The 17,087-nt window shown below is 58.8% G+C and overlaps 3 protein-coding genes across 4 annotated transcripts in view; 2 read left to right on the top strand and 1 right to left on the bottom strand.

Annotated features, from left to right (window-relative positions):
- Positions 1 to 822: 822 nt before the first annotated feature.
- On the bottom strand, positions 823 to 9,038 carry MINDY1 (MINDY lysine 48 deubiquitinase 1). 2 transcript variants are annotated; one of them, XM_069878465.1, is made up of 11 exons: positions 8,283 to 9,038; positions 5,380 to 5,471; positions 4,152 to 5,147; positions 3,973 to 4,030; positions 3,810 to 3,874; positions 3,552 to 3,710; positions 2,764 to 2,866; positions 2,529 to 2,671; positions 2,256 to 2,447; positions 1,998 to 2,147; positions 823 to 1,225 (listed from the first exon to the last, which is right to left on the bottom strand). In XM_069878465.1, exons 3-11 carry the CDS (start codon positions 5,016 to 5,018, stop codon positions 1,145 to 1,147), a joined length of 1,818 nt encoding a protein of 605 aa, XP_069734566.1. In that variant the 5' UTR covers positions 5,019 to 5,147; positions 5,380 to 5,471; positions 8,283 to 9,038; the 3' UTR covers positions 823 to 1,144. The 2 variants fall into 2 exon arrangements, with proteins under 2 accessions (XP_069734566.1, XP_069734567.1); XM_069878466.1 differs by having other exon boundaries at positions 1,998 to 2,120; positions 8,283 to 9,035.
- A 1,566-nt stretch (positions 9,039 to 10,604) lies between these two features.
- Positions 10,605 to 16,008, top strand: PRUNE1 (prune exopolyphosphatase 1). The gene is made up of 8 exons (XM_069878663.1): positions 10,605 to 10,750; positions 12,901 to 13,005; positions 13,083 to 13,288; positions 14,434 to 14,615; positions 14,692 to 14,850; positions 14,945 to 15,039; positions 15,362 to 15,520; positions 15,637 to 16,008. Exons 1-8 carry the CDS (start codon positions 10,712 to 10,714, stop codon positions 15,955 to 15,957), a joined length of 1,266 nt encoding a protein of 421 aa, XP_069734764.1. The 5' UTR covers positions 10,605 to 10,711; the 3' UTR covers positions 15,958 to 16,008.
- Positions 16,009 to 16,994: 986 nt separating this feature from the next.
- The window catches only part of PSMD4 (proteasome 26S subunit ubiquitin receptor, non-ATPase 4), a 116,169-nt gene continuing 116,076 nt past the window's right edge, over positions 16,995 to 17,087 (top strand). Inside the window, exon 1 of the mRNA XM_069878668.1 lies at positions 16,995 to 17,000. The gene's annotated coding sequence lies outside the window, so the exon portion shown is untranslated. The remainder of the gene's footprint in view (positions 17,001 to 17,087) is intronic.

The following is a 17,087-nucleotide window of genomic DNA, read 5'->3' as shown; positions in this document are numbered from 1 at the left end:
CATGTCCATGGGGCACAGGCAGTCCTATCACCCCTAAACACCCCGAAACACCCCCTAAAGCCCGTGTCCGTGGGGCACAGGGGGTCCCAACACCCCCAAACCCCAGTGTCCGTGGGGTGCAGGCAGTCCTATCACCCCTAAACACCCCCAAACACCCCCTAAACCCCGTGTCTGTGGGGCATAGGGGGTCCCAACACCCCCAAACCCCAGTGTCCGTGGGGTGCAGGGGGTCCTATCACCCCTAGACACCCCCAAACCCCCATGTCCATGGGGCACAGGGGGTCCCATCATCCCTGAACACCCCCAAACACCCCCAAACTCCCGTGTCCATGAGGTGCAGGGGGTCCCATCACCCCCAAGCCCCACCAAACCCCTGTGTCTGTGGTGCGCAGAGGGTCCCATCACCCCCAAACACCCCCAAACCCCCATGTCCGTGGGACACAGAGGGTCTCACCACCCCAACCCCCCCTCAAACCCCCATGTCCATGGGGCGTGAGGGGTTCTGTCACCCCCTCCACCCTCCAGCCCCTCAAAATCCCCCTGAACTCCCACGTCCCTGGGGTGTAGGGCTCCTGTCACCCCAAAACCCCCGTATTCACGCGGTGGAGAGGGTCCCGTCACCTCAAAACCCCCCCAAACCGCCATGTCCATGGGGCGCAGGGGGTTCCATCACCCCCAAACCCCCCCAAACCCCCCCAAACCCCCGTGTCCGTGGGGCACGGGCAGTCCCATCCCCCCAACTCCCCCCTCGTGCCCCCCAACTGCCCTCAATCCCCCGTGTCCGTGGGATGCAGATCCCCCCACTGCTGTCAGACGACCGGATTAGTGGGGACAAATCCTTTATTCCCAAAGTGCTAAGGCCGCGTTTCGGACACGGGGTCCGTTTTCCCGCTCCAGACGTGTGTTCCCCCCATCTTGGAGCAGGGATCGAGGTGGGGGAACCCCCTGGGATCCCCCCCCGGAGGGACCCCCTGTGTTAAGGCCACTGGAAAGATCAGGGTGGTCCCGGTGGGGGGTAAGGAAGGGCCCCCCTCCCATCCGCAGGGAATCCTGTGGGGTCTCCCCAAAGAATGGTTGAGTGCGGGGAGCCAGGGGGTCTCCCCAAAAGGAAAGATGAGCACAGGGATCTGGGGGTCTCCGGGCGTTATAGGAGGGTGCAGTCCAGGTCCGGGCGCTGCCGTGTCCTCCGCTCGCCGGCCGGCCGGCTGCCCGGCTGCGTGCGGCCCTGAGGGCACAAAGAGTGGGGGCTGGGGAGCTGGAGGATCCGCAGGGACTCCCCTTCATCCTAGGGGGATCCCTTCATCCTAGGGGGACCCCGACCTTCATCTCAGGGGAGACCCCTTCATCCTAGGGGGATCCCTTCATCCTAGGGGGACCCCGACCTTCAACTCAGGGGGGGACCTGTTCATCCTAGGGGGACGCCTTCATTCTAGGGGGACCCAACCTTCATCTAAGGGGGTACCCCTTCATCCTAGGGGGATCCCTTCATCCTAGAGGGGCCCCGACCTTCATCTCAGGGGAGACCCCTTCATTCTAGGGGGATCCTGACCTTCATCTAAAGGGGGACCTCTTCATCCTAGTGGGACCCCTTCATTCCAGGTGGACCCAACCTTCATCTAAGGGGTGACCCCTTCATTCTAGGGGGACCCTGACCTTCATCTCAGAGGGGACCCGTTCATCCTAGGGGGACCCCTTCATTCTAGGGGGACCCAACCTTCATCTAAGGGGGGTCTCCTTCATTCTAGGGAGACCCCTTTCTTCTAGGGGCACCCTGACCTTCATCTCAGGGGGGACCTGTTCATCCTAGCGGGACTCGTTCCTTCTAGGGGGACCCCGACCTTCATCTCAGGGGGCACCTGTTCATCCTAGGGGGACCACGACCTTCATCTCAGGGGGGACCTGTTCATCCCAGGGGGACCCCTTTATCCTAGGGGGACCCCAACCAGGACCGGGTGAGCGGGAAGCACCTGTAATGCCCCGAGGGAGCACCCAGTTACCTGCGCTGGCGCCTGTGGCTGCTGCTGCTGAGGAGGAGGATGATGGTGCTGATACTCCTCCTGCTGCAGCTGGCGAGCAAGCTCCAGGTCACTGAGCGCCGAGGGGTCCTGGCCCTGCTGCTGCTGCAGGGACAGGGCGATCATGTAATCCTAGGGCGGACACAGAAAGAGATGGAGGCTCAGCATCCAAACCCTTCAGCATCGCCCAGAGTCGGGCCGGGATGAAAATGGTCCCTCCTGCCACACATTGTCCCCTACCTGGTCCACTTGGCTCTGCTGGAGCTGCTGCTCCAGGGGGGCCACGGTGGCTCCCTCCTTGCCCGGAGCGTGGCTGAGGTGGAACTCGGTGTCGCAGAAGCAGCTGTCTCCATCCACATTGTGGAGGCTCTCCCAGACCACCCTCTCCTCCTGCAGGAAGCCCTGGTCCGTCACCAGCAGGTAGAGGTGGCCCTGGGGAGCGGAGACAAGGAACAGCATTTGGAGGGGTTGTCCTCTGGCTCCAGGGACACCAGAAAAGGGCTGGAGCCACACCTTGTGCTTGGTCATGGTGCTGAAGTGGTTGTTACGGAAGAAGACGCTGAGCTCTCCCTCCCTGACGGCAGCCGTGAGCTCGCACAGCCCGTGGTAGGTCAACTGAGACGCTGTGGTCTCCAGGAACTGCTCGGCCACCAGCCCTGGGGCGAGAGCGGGGTGGGATGGAGCCAGGGCATCGATTCCCACCTGGGGACCCCAGGGAGCCGGCGGCCGAGAGCTGGGGAGCCGTTACCTTCGCTCACCAGGCTGGAGTCGCTGGCCTGTTTGCAGGTGATGATCTTCTCCACCAGTTGGTTGTAGCTTAGCTTGCCCACGGCTTGCACCACCTCCAGGCTCTGCAGAGAGGGGAAGGGTTGAGAGGGGAGCGTGAGGTCCACAGGGATCTGCCCTCCCACCCACAGCGGCCCAGCGCAAGGGCAAGAGTTCCTTTTGGACCAGTGCTCCATCACGAGGATGTCCAAGAAGCCTAGCAGGTGGCTTCCACCATGAGGAAGGACCCATCATGGAAGGGTTTGTGTTGCAAGGGACCTTCAAACCTAATCCAGCCCAACCCACAGGCTCCAGTCCAACACCTCCCATTGGATGAGGGGGCTCAAAGCTCCATCACAGAATCATGGAATCATTAATGTTGGGAAAACCCTCCGAGTTCACCCAGCCCAACCCCACTGTGGGACTGACCCCTGTCCCCAAGCACCACAGCCACACGGTTTGTGAACCCCTCCAGGGCTGGGGACGCCCCCAATACCCTGGGTGGCCTCGGCCAGGGCTTCACCACCCTCTTAATAAAGATGTTGTTCCCAAGATCCGATCTAACCCTCCCCTGGCACAACTCGAGGCTGTTTCTTCTTGTCCTATCCCTTGTTCCTTGAGAGAAGATCCATCCAACCTGACCTTGAACACTTCCAATGATGGGGCACCCACAACATCCAGCGCCTCACCAGCCCACGGATCATTCCCTTGCGCCCCTGGACCCACACAAGCCACCAGCCAGCAGGCAGGACCAGCTGTGGTCCAGCTCACCTGGGGGTCCACCAGCCACCCGTGGTAGAGTGGGACGTTGAGGAGGTCGAAGACGATGCACTCGGGCGTGTATTCGAAGTGTGAGACACCCGTGAAACGCACGTTGACATCCAGCCCTGTTGAGAGCTTGGGGAGGACCATCATGGTGTCATGGATGTTCTAGGAGGGGAGAAAGAAGCAGGATGAAGAGCCCAAGTCTCGCTCCACAAGACAGAGCAGATCAACTTGGGTTGGGTGACGCGCAGCCTCGCTCCTCACCTGCTGGAAGTTGAGCTGCAGCCCCTCCGACGGCTCCCGGGGTTGGGTGGACAGGATGCAATCCCCTGCAAGGCAGCGCGGTCAGCTCCCGGCACGCCGGTTATCTGCAGCGCGGCACCGGGCCAGCGGCAGGGCGGGAATTGCGGGGTCCTTGGGAGCTCACCCAAATGTGCCATCAGCTCCTCGGCCGTCACCACCTCCTTCTGCGGGGGCAGCTTCACCTGAAAGCACCGAGAGGCTGGGCAGCGGCCCCCGGCCCTGAGCCCTCGCCATCTGCGGGGAACGGATCCCAATCTCACCCCGCCGGCCCCCCCAAATCCCCACCGCTGGAACCCTACTTGCCTTCCACTGTAGGAAGAGGATGTTCATGATGGCCAGGAGCGGGCAGGGCCCGTTCGCGTTCTGCATGATGACTGGCGTCCGCTCGCCTTTCCAGGTGATCCACTTCACGCAATAAAAATCCTCCCCCACTTCCCGACTGGAGGTCGAGGCCTGGGGGGGCTCAGCCTGTAACCCCACCACCCCGGCACCTGGGCTGGGCGCAGGGGCACCCGGCAGGGACCCCCCACCCTCCACAGGCTCTTTCTCCCTCGCATCTTCGGAGGGGAGACGTGGGGCGCAGCCTGGCTGCCCCATACCAGGGCTGGGAGGTGAGTCCTGCTCCCCGGAATGTGGCACAGCGGCTTCCATGGCCGGTGTTGGGCTCTCCTGGACACCAGCAGGAACTCCTGCCCCCTCCACCGGGAGCTGGGGGGTCTGTTCTCCACTGGAAGCATCTGGGAGTTGGGGGGTCCCTTCCCCACTGGAAGCATCTGGGAGTTGGGGGGTCCCTTCATCGCTGGAAGGATCTAGGAGCTTAGGATTCCCCTCATCACTGGAAAGGACCAGGAGTTGGGGGGTCCCTTCATCGATGGAAGGATTTGGGAGCTTGGGGGTCCCTTTATCGCTGGAAGGATTTGGGAGCTTGGGGGTCCCTTCATCGCTGGAAGGATTTGGGAGCTTGGGGGTCCCTTCATCACTGGTAGGGGCCAGGAGTTGGGGGGTCCCTTCATCACTGGAACGATCTAGGAGCTTGGAGTCCCCTTCATCACTGGAAGGGGCCAAGAGCTTGGAGGTCCCTTCATCGCTGGAAGGATCTGGGATCTGGAGGGTCCCTTCATCGCTGGAAGGAGACGGTTCCATCCCTCTGTGCTCCAGCGGCTGCTCCATCAGATCAGGCCGCTGCGGGCCCCTCACCGTGGCGTCCTGCCTCCAGTGGGTGCGGATCAGGCTCCTAGGAACACTCTGCTTCCATCCAGGAACGGCCCCATCCCAAACCACTCCCTTCGAAGGCAAAAACTGGGCATTTGGAGAAAAAATACAGATATTAACCCGACACAAGTAGCAAGTACAGCTCTTTTAGCTGTGATTTTTATTCCCGCATTCCTTTATTCCCATCATTTAAACACTGAAAATCCAACACCAGCTGCTCATGCCTCTAAATCACCGCTAAAAATCTGAACGCCACGGACACGTGCGTAATTTATCTGCATGGTTTTGCATGGAAAGAGGGAAAAAAAACCAAACCCACCTGGGAAGGATGGAGGGGTCAGAAGGAGTCAAAGCAGCTGGGAGGAGAGGTCAGTCCTGTGCTTTCGAAGGGCTTTTCTGGTGAGAATGTTCCTGCAGGGAGATTTGGAAAAATCAGTTTTGAAATAGTTGAGAAAATTGGAAAATTTGGCTTTTAAATATTCAAGAGTCTTGGAAAATTTGGACTTGAAATAATTGAGAGAATTGGAAAATCTGCCTTTTAGAGAGTTAAGAGAATTGGAAAGTTTAGCTTTTCAATATTCAAGTTAGGAAAATTTGGATTCGAAATACTCAAGGAATGTAGACAATTTGGCTGTGAAATATTCAAGGAATTCAGAAAATTTGGCTTTTAAAAACCCAAGGAATTTGGAAAGCTTGGCTTTGAAATGCTGAGTGCAGGTTGGAGCGTGGCTGCTCCTGCTCCAACTTGTTTTTCTACTCAGTCCCCTCAGTTCCTTGCTCCAGCAGCAGCGAAAACAGTGACAAACGGTGTCGGAAAGACTCAGGGAGAGGGGAAATTGGGGAAAAATGAGGGATTTTGGGGAAGGTGGTGAAAGCCTGGGAGAAAACGAAGGGGGTTAGCACCCTCTGAGCATTCCTGACTCTTCCTGGCTGGAGCAGAGGGGTCTTGGGGATGGAAAAGGAGGGGATGGTGCCCGAGGGGAACCCGTCTGTTATTCTGAATAAAGAAATAAATCAGCAGCGCCGAGATAAAATTGGGAAAAGAATGAACAAATAAATAAATATGAGAGAAATAAATACAGAGATAAATAAATGGGGTGGTAAGGAAAGAAGTGGATATTCTCAATAGATCAATAAATAGATGTGTGAATGTTCTGAACAGGTAAATATATAAATATGTAACAATATATTAATATATTAGATATTAAATATATATTTATACAAATTTAGATATATTCTTGATAAATAGCATGGAAATAAGAAAGTAAATATTTTTGCTAGGTGAATCTCTAGGTAAAGAAGTAAATAAATCATAGTGTTAACTAAAATAAAAACCAACTGTTCTTGACAGATAGAATCACGGGATGGTTTGGGTTGGAAGGGACCTCAAAGCCCATCCAGTCCCACCCCTGCCATGGGGACAGCTCCCACTGCATCAGGGGCTCCAAGATCCATCCAACCTGGCCTTGAACCCCTCCAGGGATGGAGCAACCTGGGCCAGGGCCTCCCCACCCTCACAGAAGAACATTTCTCCCTAAAATCTCATCTCAATCTCCCCTCCTGCAGCTCAAACCCATTCCCCTCATCCTGTCCCTGCCCTCCCTGATCAAGATAGGGAAGTGGATAGAGAAATAAATGACTGACTAACTAAATATTATCTGTAAAGAATTGATAGAAAACGTAGTGAAATGCAATAAAAAAATAAAATAATAAAATAAAATAAAATAAAATCTCCTTCCAAAGAATGGCTAACAGAGGGTGCCGGGAGCCGGATAAACCGGCCGGGGCGGCACAGCCGTGGGTGTTGGGGTGCGGCTGGCGTGGCGAGGCTTCCGGCTGCTCTTCTGCCTCAGTTTCCCCACTAGGACCAGTTCACCTGGACCCCCACCCCAAAATGTCCCTAAAGGCCCCAAACACTCCAAAATACCCCAAAAAACCGTCCCCAAATGTCCCCCAAGTCCCCAAACCACCTCAAAATGCCCCAAATGCCCCAAACCACCCCAAAACTACCCCAAACCACCCCAAAACTCCCTCAAATGTCGCGAACACCCCAAAATGTCACTAAAGGTCCCAAACGCTCCAAAATACCCCCCAAAACCGCCCCAAAATGTCCCCCAAGTCCTCAAACCACCTCAAAATGCCCCAAATGCCCCTAAAGGCCTCAAACACCCCAAACCACCCCAAAACTCCCCCAAATCACCCCAGAACTACCCCAAATGTTGCAAACACCCCAAAAATGTCCCCTAAAGGCCCCAAACACTCCAAAATACCCCCAAAACCACCCCCCAAATGTCCCCCAAGTCCTTAAACCACCTCAAAATGCCCCTAAAGGCCTCAAACATCCCAAACCACCCCAAAACTGCCCCAAACCACCCCAAACCACCCCAAAACTCCCCCAAATGACGCAAACACCCCAAAATGTCCCTTAAGGGCCCCAAACACTCCAAAATACCCCAAAAAACCACCCCAAAATGTCCCCCAAGTCCTCAAACCACCTCAAAATGCCCCAAACACCCCAAATCACCCCAAAACTGCCCCAAACCACCCCAAAACTGCCCCAAACCACCCCAAAACTACCCCAAATGTCGCAAACACCCCAAAATGTCCCTTAAGGCCCCCAAACACTCCAAAATACCCCAAAAAAAGCCCCCAAAATGTCCCCCAAATCCTCAAACCACCTCAAAGTGCCCCAAATGCCCCTAAAGGCCTCAAACACCCCAAACCACCCCAAAACTCCCCCAAATGTCGCAAACACCCCAAAATGTCCCTTAAGGGCCCCAAACACTCCAAAATACCCCAAAAAAACGCCCCCAAAATGTCCCCCAAGTCCTCAAACCACCTCAAAATGCCCCAAATGCCCCTAAAGGCCTCAAACACCCCAAACCACCCCAAAACTCCCCCAAACCACCCCAAAACTGCCCCAAACCACCCCAAAACTGCCCCAAATGTTGCAAACATCCCAAAATGTCCCTTAAGGGCCCCAAACACTCCAAAATACCCCAAAAAACCACCCCCAAAGTGTCCCCCAAGTCCCCAAACCACCTCAAAGTGCCCCAAATGCCCCTAAAGGCCTCAAACACCCCAAACCACCCCAAAACTACCCCAAACCACCCCAAAACTGCCCCAAACCACCCCAAAAGGCCTCGAGCACCCCAAAAAATGCCCCAAACCCCCATCCCACCACCACTTTGCTGCTATCAGGCCCCCTCACACCTTCTTTACCTTCTTTTTCACTCGTTTCTTCTTCTCTTTCCTCTTCTTTCTCCCTCTTCTTACTCCTTTTTGCTCCTTTTTTTTAACTCCTGTCCCTTCTTTCGCCTGTATTCCTTTTCAGTCCTTCTTTTCCCCTTCTTTGGTCCTCCTTTATTCCTTGTTTTCCCTTCTTTTCGCCTTCTTTTTCTTTTTTAGACCTCTTTTCTTTTCCTCCTTTTTTTTTCCTTCCTTTTTCCTTCTTTATGCCTCCTTTTTCCTTCTTTATTTCTTCTTTATTCCTCCTTTTTCCTTCTTTATTTCTTTATTCCTTTTTCCTTCTTTATTCCTTTTTCCTTCTTTATTCCTCCTTTTTCCTTCTTTATTCCTCCTTTATTTCTCCTTTTTCCTTCTTTATTCCTCCTTTTCCCTTCTTTATTCCTCCTTTTTCCTTATTTCTTCCCTTTTCCTTTTCTTTCCCTCTTTATTCCTCTTTTTGCTCCTTCTGGCCTCCTCTTCCTTCTTTTGCTTTCTTTTCCCTTCCTTTTTTCCTTTCCCCCTTCTTTATTCCTCCTTTTCCTTCTTTATTCCTCCTTTTCCTTCTTTATTCCTTCTTTCCCTTCTTTATTCTTTCCTCCTCCTTCTTCTTCCTTCTTCCTTCCTTCTTTATTCCTTATTTTCCCTTCTTTTTTCCTTATTTTCCCCTCTTTTTTCCTTATTTTCCCTTCTTTTTCCCTTATTTTCCCCTCTTTTCCCCTTATTTCCCCTTCTTTTCCCTTCGTTCACCCCCCTTTAACCCTTCTCCCCCCTATCCCCCTCTCTCAGCGCGGTTCCCGGCCGCTCTCGCCGCTCCCGGTGGATCCGGCCCGGGGGGGGCGGGTGAGCTGGAAGGGCCGCCCCCCCCCCCGCCTCCTCCGGCTCCTCCGGCTCCTCCTCGCGGCCGGAGGTGGGGGGGGCGCCGGGAACGGGGGACTGGAACCAGTAGCGGGGCACTGGGCACCAGTAAAGGGGCACTGGGCACCTGTAAAGGGACACGGGCACCAGTAATGGGGCACTGGGAACCAGTAAAGGGACAGTGACACCAGTAGAGGGGCACTGGGCACCGGGAACGGGGCACTGGCACCAGTAAAGGGGCACTGGCACCGGTAATGGGACACTGGGCACCAGTAAAGGGGCACTGGCACCAGTAATGGGACACTAGGCACCAGTAATGAGGCACTGGGCACCAGTAATGAGGCACTGGGCACCAGTAATGGGGCACTGGCACCAGTAATGGGACACTGGGCACCAGTAATGGGGCACTGGGCACCACTAAAGGGGCACTGGGCACCAGTAATGGAACACTGGGCACCAGTAAAGGGGCACTGGGCACCAGTAAAGGGACAGTGACACCAGTAACGGGGCACAGGGTACCAGTAGTGGGGCACTGGGGACCAGTAATGAAACACTAGGCACCAGTAATGGGGCACTGGGCACCAGTAACAGGGCGCTGGGCACCAGTAAAGGGGCACTGGGCACCAGTTATGAGGCACTGGGGACCAGTTAAGGGGCACAGGGCACCAGTAACGGGGCACTGGGCACTAGTAATGGGGCACTGGGCACCAGTAAAGGGAAACCGGGCACCAGTAATGAGTGTGAGGGGTATTTGGGGGTGTCAGGAGGCATCAGGAAGATTAAGGGGTGTCAGGGGGATTTGGGGGTGTCAGGAGGATTAAGGGGTGTCAGGAGGCTTTGGGGTGTCAGGAGGGATCAGGAGGATTAAGGGGTGTCAGGGGGGTTTGGGGTGTCAGGGGGGTTTGGGGGTGTCAGAAGTGGGGGTGTCAGGGGATTTGGGGGCTTCAGGGGGAATCAGGGGCATTAAGGTGTGTCAGGGGGGTTGAGGGGTGTCAGGGGGGTTGTGGGGTTTGGGGGGGCTAAGGGGTGTCAGGGGGGTTGGCCTTGACAGGGAGGTTTGGGGGTGTCAGGGGGTGTCGGGGGGGTTGGCCTTGACATGGAGGTTTGGGGGTGTCAGGGGGGTATCAGGGGGTCTGAGGGGGTAAAGGGGTGTCAGGGGGGTTGGGGCTGACAGGGAGGTTTGGGGGTGTCAAGGGGTGTCAGGGGGTCTGAGGGGGTAAAGGGGTGTCGGGGGGGTTGGGGTTGACAGGGAGATTGGGGGTGTTGGGGGGTGTCAGGGGGTTTGGGGGGGTCTAAGGGGTGTCGGGGGGGGTGTTTGGTGTTCACAGGAGGATTTTGGCGGGGGGGGGGGGTTGGTCTGACAGGAGTGAGGGCCCCGACATCCCCCGCCCCTTTCCCAGCAGGCCCTGCGGAGGCCCCGGCCCCAAGGCGGGTTGGGGGAGGGCCGTACCGGGCCGTACCGGGCCGTACCGGGCCGTACTGGGCCGTACCGGCTTGTACTGGGCCGTACCGGGCCGTACTGGGCCGTACTGGGCTGGGGGGGGGGCGGGTCGCGGGCGGCCGCCGCTATGGAGCGGTTCTTGCAGGGGAACCGGGCGGCTCTGCAGGTAGCGGGGGGAGCAAAGGGGGGAGCGGGGGGGGGGGGCTTGGGGGGCTTGGGGGGCAGGGGGACCCCGAAAACCGGGGGGCAGGGGGGGCGCGGAGAGCCAGGTGCAGAGATTTGGGGTGCAGGGCTGACCACAAAAGTGGGGTGCAGGGGAACTCTGTGCCCAGGGGTGCAGGAGGATGGGGGTGCAGAGGGTTGGGGGTGCGGGGGGGGCTGGGTGCCCAGGGGTGCATGGAGACCAGGGCGCAGAGATTTGGGGTGCAGGAGGTTTAGGCTGCCCAGAAAACCAGGGTGCAGGGGGTCTGGGTGCCCAGGGCTGCATGAGGATGGGGGTGCAGGAGGTTTGAGGTGCAGGGGGGGCTGGGTGCCTAGGGTGCATGAGGATGGGGGTGCAGGAGGTTTGGGGTGCAGGGGAACTCTGTGCCATGGGGTGCATGAGGATGGGGGTGCAGGAGGTTTGGGGTGCCCAGGAAAGCAGGGTGCTATGTGCCCAGCATTGCATGGGGACCAGGGTGCAGAGGTTTGGGGTGCAGGAGGTTTGAAGTGCTGAGAAAAGTGGGGTGCAGAGGGGAGCTGGGTGCCCAGGGTGGATGGACATGTGGGTGCAGAGGTTCGGGGTGCCCAGGAAAGCGGGGTGCATGGGAGGATGGGTGCCCAGGGGTGCATGGAGACCAGGGTGCAGAGATTTGGGGTGCAGGAGGTTTAGGCTGCCCAGAAAACCAGGGTGCAGGGGGTCTGGGTGCCCAGGGGTGCATGAGGATGGGGGTGCAGGAGGTTTGAGGTGCAGGGGGGGCTGGGTGCCTAGGGTGCATGAGGATGGGGGTGCAGGAGGTTTGGGGTGCGGGGGAACTCTGTGCCATGGGGTGCATGAGGATGGGGGTGCAGGAGGTTTGGGGTGCCCAGGAAAGCAGGGTGCTGTGTGCCCAGCATTGCATGGGGACCAGGGTGCAGAGGTTTGGGGTGCAGGAGGTTTGAAGTGCTGAGAAAAGTGGGGTGCAGAGGTTCGGGGTGCCCAGGAAAGCGGGGTGCATGGGAGGATGGGTGCCCAGGGGTGCATGGAGACCAGGGTGCAGAGATTTGGGGTGCAGGAGGTTTAGGCTGCCCAGAAAACCAGGGTGCAGGGGGTCTGGGTGCCCAGGGGTGCATGAGGATGGGGGTGCGGGAGGTTTGGGGTGCAGGGGGAGCTGGGTGCCCAGGGGTGCATGGAGACCAGGGGGCAGAGATTTGGGGTGCAGGAGGTTTAGGCTGCCTAGAAAAGAGGGGTGGAGGAGGGGCTGGGTGCCCAGGGGTGCACGGATGTGTAAGTGAAGAGGTTTGGGGTGCAGGAGGTTTGGGGTGCCTAGGAAAGCGGGGTGCAGGGGGGAGCTGGGGGCCAGGGTGCGAAGGGCTCGGGGTGCAGGGCTCCCCAGAGCATCGAGTCCCTCCGTGGGGCCACCAGGCTGGGGTGGCACAGTTGCCCCAGGGACACCTCGAGCCCTTCGCACATCTAGGGGCTCCCCTGCACCCCAACAGCCGCGCTGCCGCTCTCCCAGCCCCCACGGGTGCGGGTTGACGCCGCAGGCGGCTCCGTCTTGTTTACTTCTTTGGCTTCTATGGAATAAAGGAGCAAATCTGGGTCACGGCATGAGCGGCACCCAAAAAGGGCCTGGGGATGGGGCAGGACGGGGAGCTGAGGGGTGATGTGGGGGCCGTGGGTCTCCTTGTTGCTGCGGGCGACAGACAAAGGGGTAAAACACGGTGGTTTCGGGGGGAGCAAGGTCCCAAAGCACCTCCGTGGGTTCACGTCCTCTCACCATCCTGGGAAAACCACTTGCATCCAGGGTTTGAATGCTGGTGGCTCCCAGGGCTGAGCTGGGTTGTCTCTTTCTCACCTGGTTTTGCCCCAAAACGTGAGGTGTTGGCAGGAGGAATCATGTCCAGGTCTCATCCCAGGCTGGTTGGCACTTTGGGGGTGCCTGGAGCTCATCTCCTGCTGTCAGCGTCTGGGAGACGGGTGCTGGTGGGTCCATCTGTTGATGACCCACGGTGAGCGGCTCTGGGGACTCCGGGGACGCTGGCCCTTGAGGGTGGCAAAGACGGAGGGTCCGTCTTGGGGTTCTTTGGAGAACTAGGGGGTGTTGCTGCCGTGCTTGATGCCTCCCACCCCGGCAGGAACACGTCCGGAATCACCGGGAGGTCCACGTGGTGATGGGCAACGAGGCCTGCGACCTGGACTCCACCGTCTCGGCACTAGCCATGGCTTATTTCCTGGCACAGGTGAGGGTCGCCCGATGGCCTGGGGACAAGTGGTGGCTCGGGGGTCACCTCATCGGGTGTCCCCCCCGGTGCCGCAGAGCTCCCCGGCTCCCAAAGCCGCCTTCATCCCGGTGCTCAACATCCCTCGGGCTGACTTCGCCCTGCGGACGGAGACGACGTTTCTGCTGCGGGAACAGGGCATCCCCACCACCTCCCTCGTCTTCCGGGACGAGATCGACCTCGGCGAGCTGCACAGCACCGGGCTGCTGTCCCTCACGCTGGTCGATCACCACGTCCTGCCCGGGTGAGCCGGGGCTGGGGGCACGGGGACAGCTGGGGGCACTGAGCTCTGTCCTCCCTGGATTTTGGCCCGGGGGGGTAAAACTTTTCCCTTTCATAGAATCATGGAATCACCAGGTTGGAAAAGACCCACCGGATCATCGAGTCCCACCATTCCCATCAATCACTAACCCATGTCCCTCAGCACCTCGTCCACCCGGCCCTTAAACCCCTCCAGGGAAGGGGACTCAACCCCCTCCCTGGGCAGCCTCGGACACTGCCCAATCACCCTTTCCATGAAATATTTTTTCCTGATGTCCAGCCTGACCCTCCCCTGGTGGAGCTTGAGGCCATTCCCTCTCGTCCTGTCCCCTGGCCCTTGGGAGAAGAGCCCAGCTCCCTCCTCTCCACAACCTCCTCTCAGGGAGTTGCAGAGAGCAATGAGGTCTCCCCTCAGCCTCCTCTTCTCCAGGCTAAACCCCCCCAGCTCTCTCAGCCGCTCCTCTTCTTCTCCAGCCCCCTCCCCAGCTTCGTTGCTCTTCTCTGCACTCGCTCCAGAGCCTCAACATCCTTCTTGTGGGGAGGGGCCCAGCACTGACCCCAGGATTCGAGGAGCGGTCTCCCCAGGGCCGAGGCCAGAGGGAGAAGAACCTCCCTGGCCCTGCTGGCCATGCCGGGTCTGATCCAAGCCAAGATGCCCTTGGCCTTCTTGGCCCCCTGGGCCCCTGCTGGCTCCTGTTCAACCAACCCCCCCAGGTCCTTCTCCTCCAGGAACTTTCCAGCCAGACTTCTCCTAGGCTGGAGCTGCTCAGGGTTGTTGTGCCCCAAGGGCAGGACCCGCCATTTGGCCTCGTTAACCCTCCTGCCGTTGGTCTCAGCCCATGGATCCAGCCTGTTCAGATCCCTTTGGAGCCTCCCGACCCTCCAGCAGATCCAGCTTCCACCCAGCTCAGTGTCACCCACAAACTTGCTCAGGGTGCATCGATGCCTTCATCCAGGTCATTGATAAAGACATTGAACAGGGCTGGACCCAGCCCTGAGCCCTGGCGGCACCACTTGTACCGGGGTGTTTTTAGGGTAGGGAAGGAGCCAAGGGGGGTGCGAGGCTCTGCTGGGGGTGACCCCCTGGCGCTGTGCTGGGGATCTCACCCTCCCTGTCTCACCCGCCAGCGCCGATGCCGCCCTGGAAGACGCCGTGGTGGAGATCCTCGATCACCGGCCCTTGGAACGGGATCACCCCGGGTGCCGAGTGACGGTGGAGCCAGTGGGTTCCTGTGCCACCCTGGTGACCGAGCGGATCGCCCAGGGCCCCCCGGGCGTGCTGGACAGACTGACGGCCGCCCTGCTGCACGGTGAGGACGGGCGGCGTGCGCCGAGCTCCATCTGAAGGGGACGGGGACGGTAACGGTTCCCGGTTGTCCCCTGCAGGCACCATCCTGCTGGACTGCGTCAACCTGAGCCCAGCAGCCGGCAAAGCAACACCACGGGACGTGGCGTGCGTCTCCCTGCTCGAGGCGAGGTTCCCTGAGCTGCTGGCCCGCGACACTGTCTTTGAGGCCTTGCAAGCAGCCAAGTTCGACGTCTCAGGTGCAGGGGCTCGCTGGGAGCAGCCAGGACAGACCCCTCCTCTCCTTGGGGACGAGGATGTGACCCCGTGGCTCACGCTCGGCTCCTCTCGCAGGGCTGACGACGGAGCAGATGCTGCGGAAGGACCTCAAAGCCCTTGCTGGTGATGAGCTGCTCCTCGCCATCAGCAGCATCTACGTGGACATGGAGGTGAGTGAAGCTCAGCAGGAGAAACTGAGGCAGGAGGCCGCTCTGTGGGGACAATGGGGCGATGCTGGTTTTACTCGGCCCTGGGGAGACCGCTCCTCGAATCCTGGGGTCAGTTGTGGGCCCCTCCCCACAAGAAGGATGTTGAGGCTCTGGAGCGAGTGCAGAGAAGAGCAACGAAGCTGGGGAAGGGGCTGGAGAAGAAGAGGAGATGGGTGGACGAGGTGCTGAGGGACATGGGTTAGTGATTGCTGGGAATGGTTGGACTCGATGATCCGGTGGGTCTTTTCCAACCTGGTGATTCTAGGATTCTCTCCTGCTCCAGGCGTTCCTGCACCGGCCGGGCTTGCTGCAGGACCTGGACGCTTTCTGCCAAGCCCGGGGCTACGCCGGGCTGGTGGCCATGACTATCTCTTTTAACGAGCACAACGAGCCCTCGCGGCAGCTCGCCGTCTACAGCCGGAGTGAGACCCTCCGGAGCACGGTGAGCGCGGGGCTGAGGTCCGGGGTTGTTCTCAGCTGCAGTGCTTGGCTTCACCCCAGAACCCCCCAGTTTGAGGGCTCCAGGGGGTCCCAGCCGCCACGCTCCTTCCCCTGCAGATTTGCCGGGCGCTGGAGGAGGCCACCACACCGTCCCTGCTCCTGCAACCCCTCCCGAGCCCTTGGGCCTGCGTGGGCGCCTACGCCCAGGGCAACGCGTTGGCGTCACGGAAGAAGGTGCTGCCCATCCTGCGGGCGGCCCTGGGGGGAGCGGGTGCTGCTGGGGGGCCCGACGAGGAGGCGATCCCACCGCCCACCCCGGTGAACAGCCTGGTGGAGGAGTCGCCTCTGGCACAGCCCGTGCCACCCCTCTGTCCCCAAGAGGTCCTGGAGCGCGTCAGCCGCATCGCTGCGGAGCAGCCCCCCGCCTCCTCGGAATGAGAGGGGGTGCCCATGGACTTTGGGGTCCGAACAAGGAGTCTGGGGTCCGAACTTGGAGTTTGGGGTCCATACAAAGAGTTTGGGGTCCAAACAAGGAGGTTAGGGGTCTATACAAGGAGTTTGGGGTCCAAACAAGGAGGTTGGGGTGCATACAAGGAGTTCAGCGTCTGAACAATGAGGTTCAGGTCTGAACAAGGAGGTTGAGATCCAAACAAGGAGGTTGGGGTCCATACAAAGAGTTTGGGGTCCGAACAAGGAGGTTGGGGGTCTATACAAGGAGTTTGGGGTCCAAACAAGGAGTTTGAACAAGGAGGTTGGGGTCTGAACAAGGAGGTTGAGATCCATACAAGGAGTTTGGGGTCCGAACAAGGAGTTTGGGGTTTGAACAAGGAGTCTGGGGTCTGAACAAGGAGTTTGAACAAGGAGTTGGGGGTCCGAACAAGGAGGTTGGGGGTCTATACAAGGAGTTTGGGGTCCGAACAAGGAGTTTGGGGTTTGAACAAGGAGTCTGGGGTCCGAACAAGGAGTTTGAACAAGGAGGTTGGGGTCCGAACAAGGAGGTTGGGGTCCATACAAGGAGGTTGGGGTCCATACAAGGAGTTTGGGGTCCATACAATGAGGTTGGGGTCCATAAAAGGAGGTTGGGGTCTGTACAATGAGGTGGGTCCCTCCGTAGGGCCTAGTGGGGTGCCCGGGCATGGAGGGTGGCAGCCACCTTCGTGGCTCCCTTCGTTAGAGTCGGTTTCCTGCTGGGGAGGAGCCTGGTTGGAATTCAGTGACCCCCCACCAGGCTCCCCCTGCCACAGCGCTGGGGTTTGGTCCCCTCGGGTGGGTTTTTGGGGACCCCACTTAATGAAGGCGCTAGGGGGAGGTTAATGAGTTCTCCCAGTTCTTCCTGCCCTGGGGGGGCTGTGGGGGCTCACGGCAAAGCAGTCCCCAAGCACCCATGGGTGAATAAAGGGTGTGGACGGAGCGTGGTGCCCAGTGAAGCTCAGCTGCTCCTGGGAAACCGGGCAGGGAGTGCAGGGAGAGGGCGAGGGGAACAGTTTTGAGGTGAAAGAGGGGAGATAGAGGTGAGATCTTGGGGAGAAATGTTCTCCTGTGAAGGTGAGGAGGCCCTAGCCCAGGTT

The sequence above is a fragment of the Phaenicophaeus curvirostris genome, chromosome 29 (assembly GCF_032191515.1).
Source record: "Phaenicophaeus curvirostris isolate KB17595 chromosome 29, BPBGC_Pcur_1.0, whole genome shotgun sequence".
Taxonomy (NCBI): Eukaryota; Metazoa; Chordata; class Aves; order Cuculiformes; family Cuculidae; genus Phaenicophaeus; species Phaenicophaeus curvirostris.
This window is presented reverse-complemented; position numbering and strand designations above follow the sequence as displayed.

Coding starts and splice junctions, on each gene's coding strand:
- PRUNE1 (XM_069878663.1), top strand. CDS start 10,712: ATGGAGCGGTTCTTGCAGGGGAACCGGGCGGCTCTGCAG. Junction 13,006..13,082: donor TGGCTTATTTCCTGGCACAG/GTGAGGGTCGCC, acceptor CCGGTGCCGCAG/AGCTCCCCGGCTCCCAAAGC. Junction 14,851..14,944: donor AGCCAAGTTCGACGTCTCAG/GTGCAGGGGCTC, acceptor CTCCTCTCGCAG/GGCTGACGACGGAGCAGATG.
- MINDY1 (XM_069878465.1), bottom strand. CDS start 5,018: ATGGAGCAGCCGCTGGAGCACAGAGGGATGGAACCGTCTCCTTCCAGC. Junction 2,867..3,551: donor GGTGGCTGGTGGACCCCCAG/GTGAGCTGGACC, acceptor CCCTCTCTGCAG/AGCCTGGAGGTGGTGCAAGC. Junction 2,448..2,528: donor GCACCATGACCAAGCACAAG/GTGTGGCTCCAG, acceptor TCCGCTCCCCAG/GGCCACCTCTACCTGCTGGT.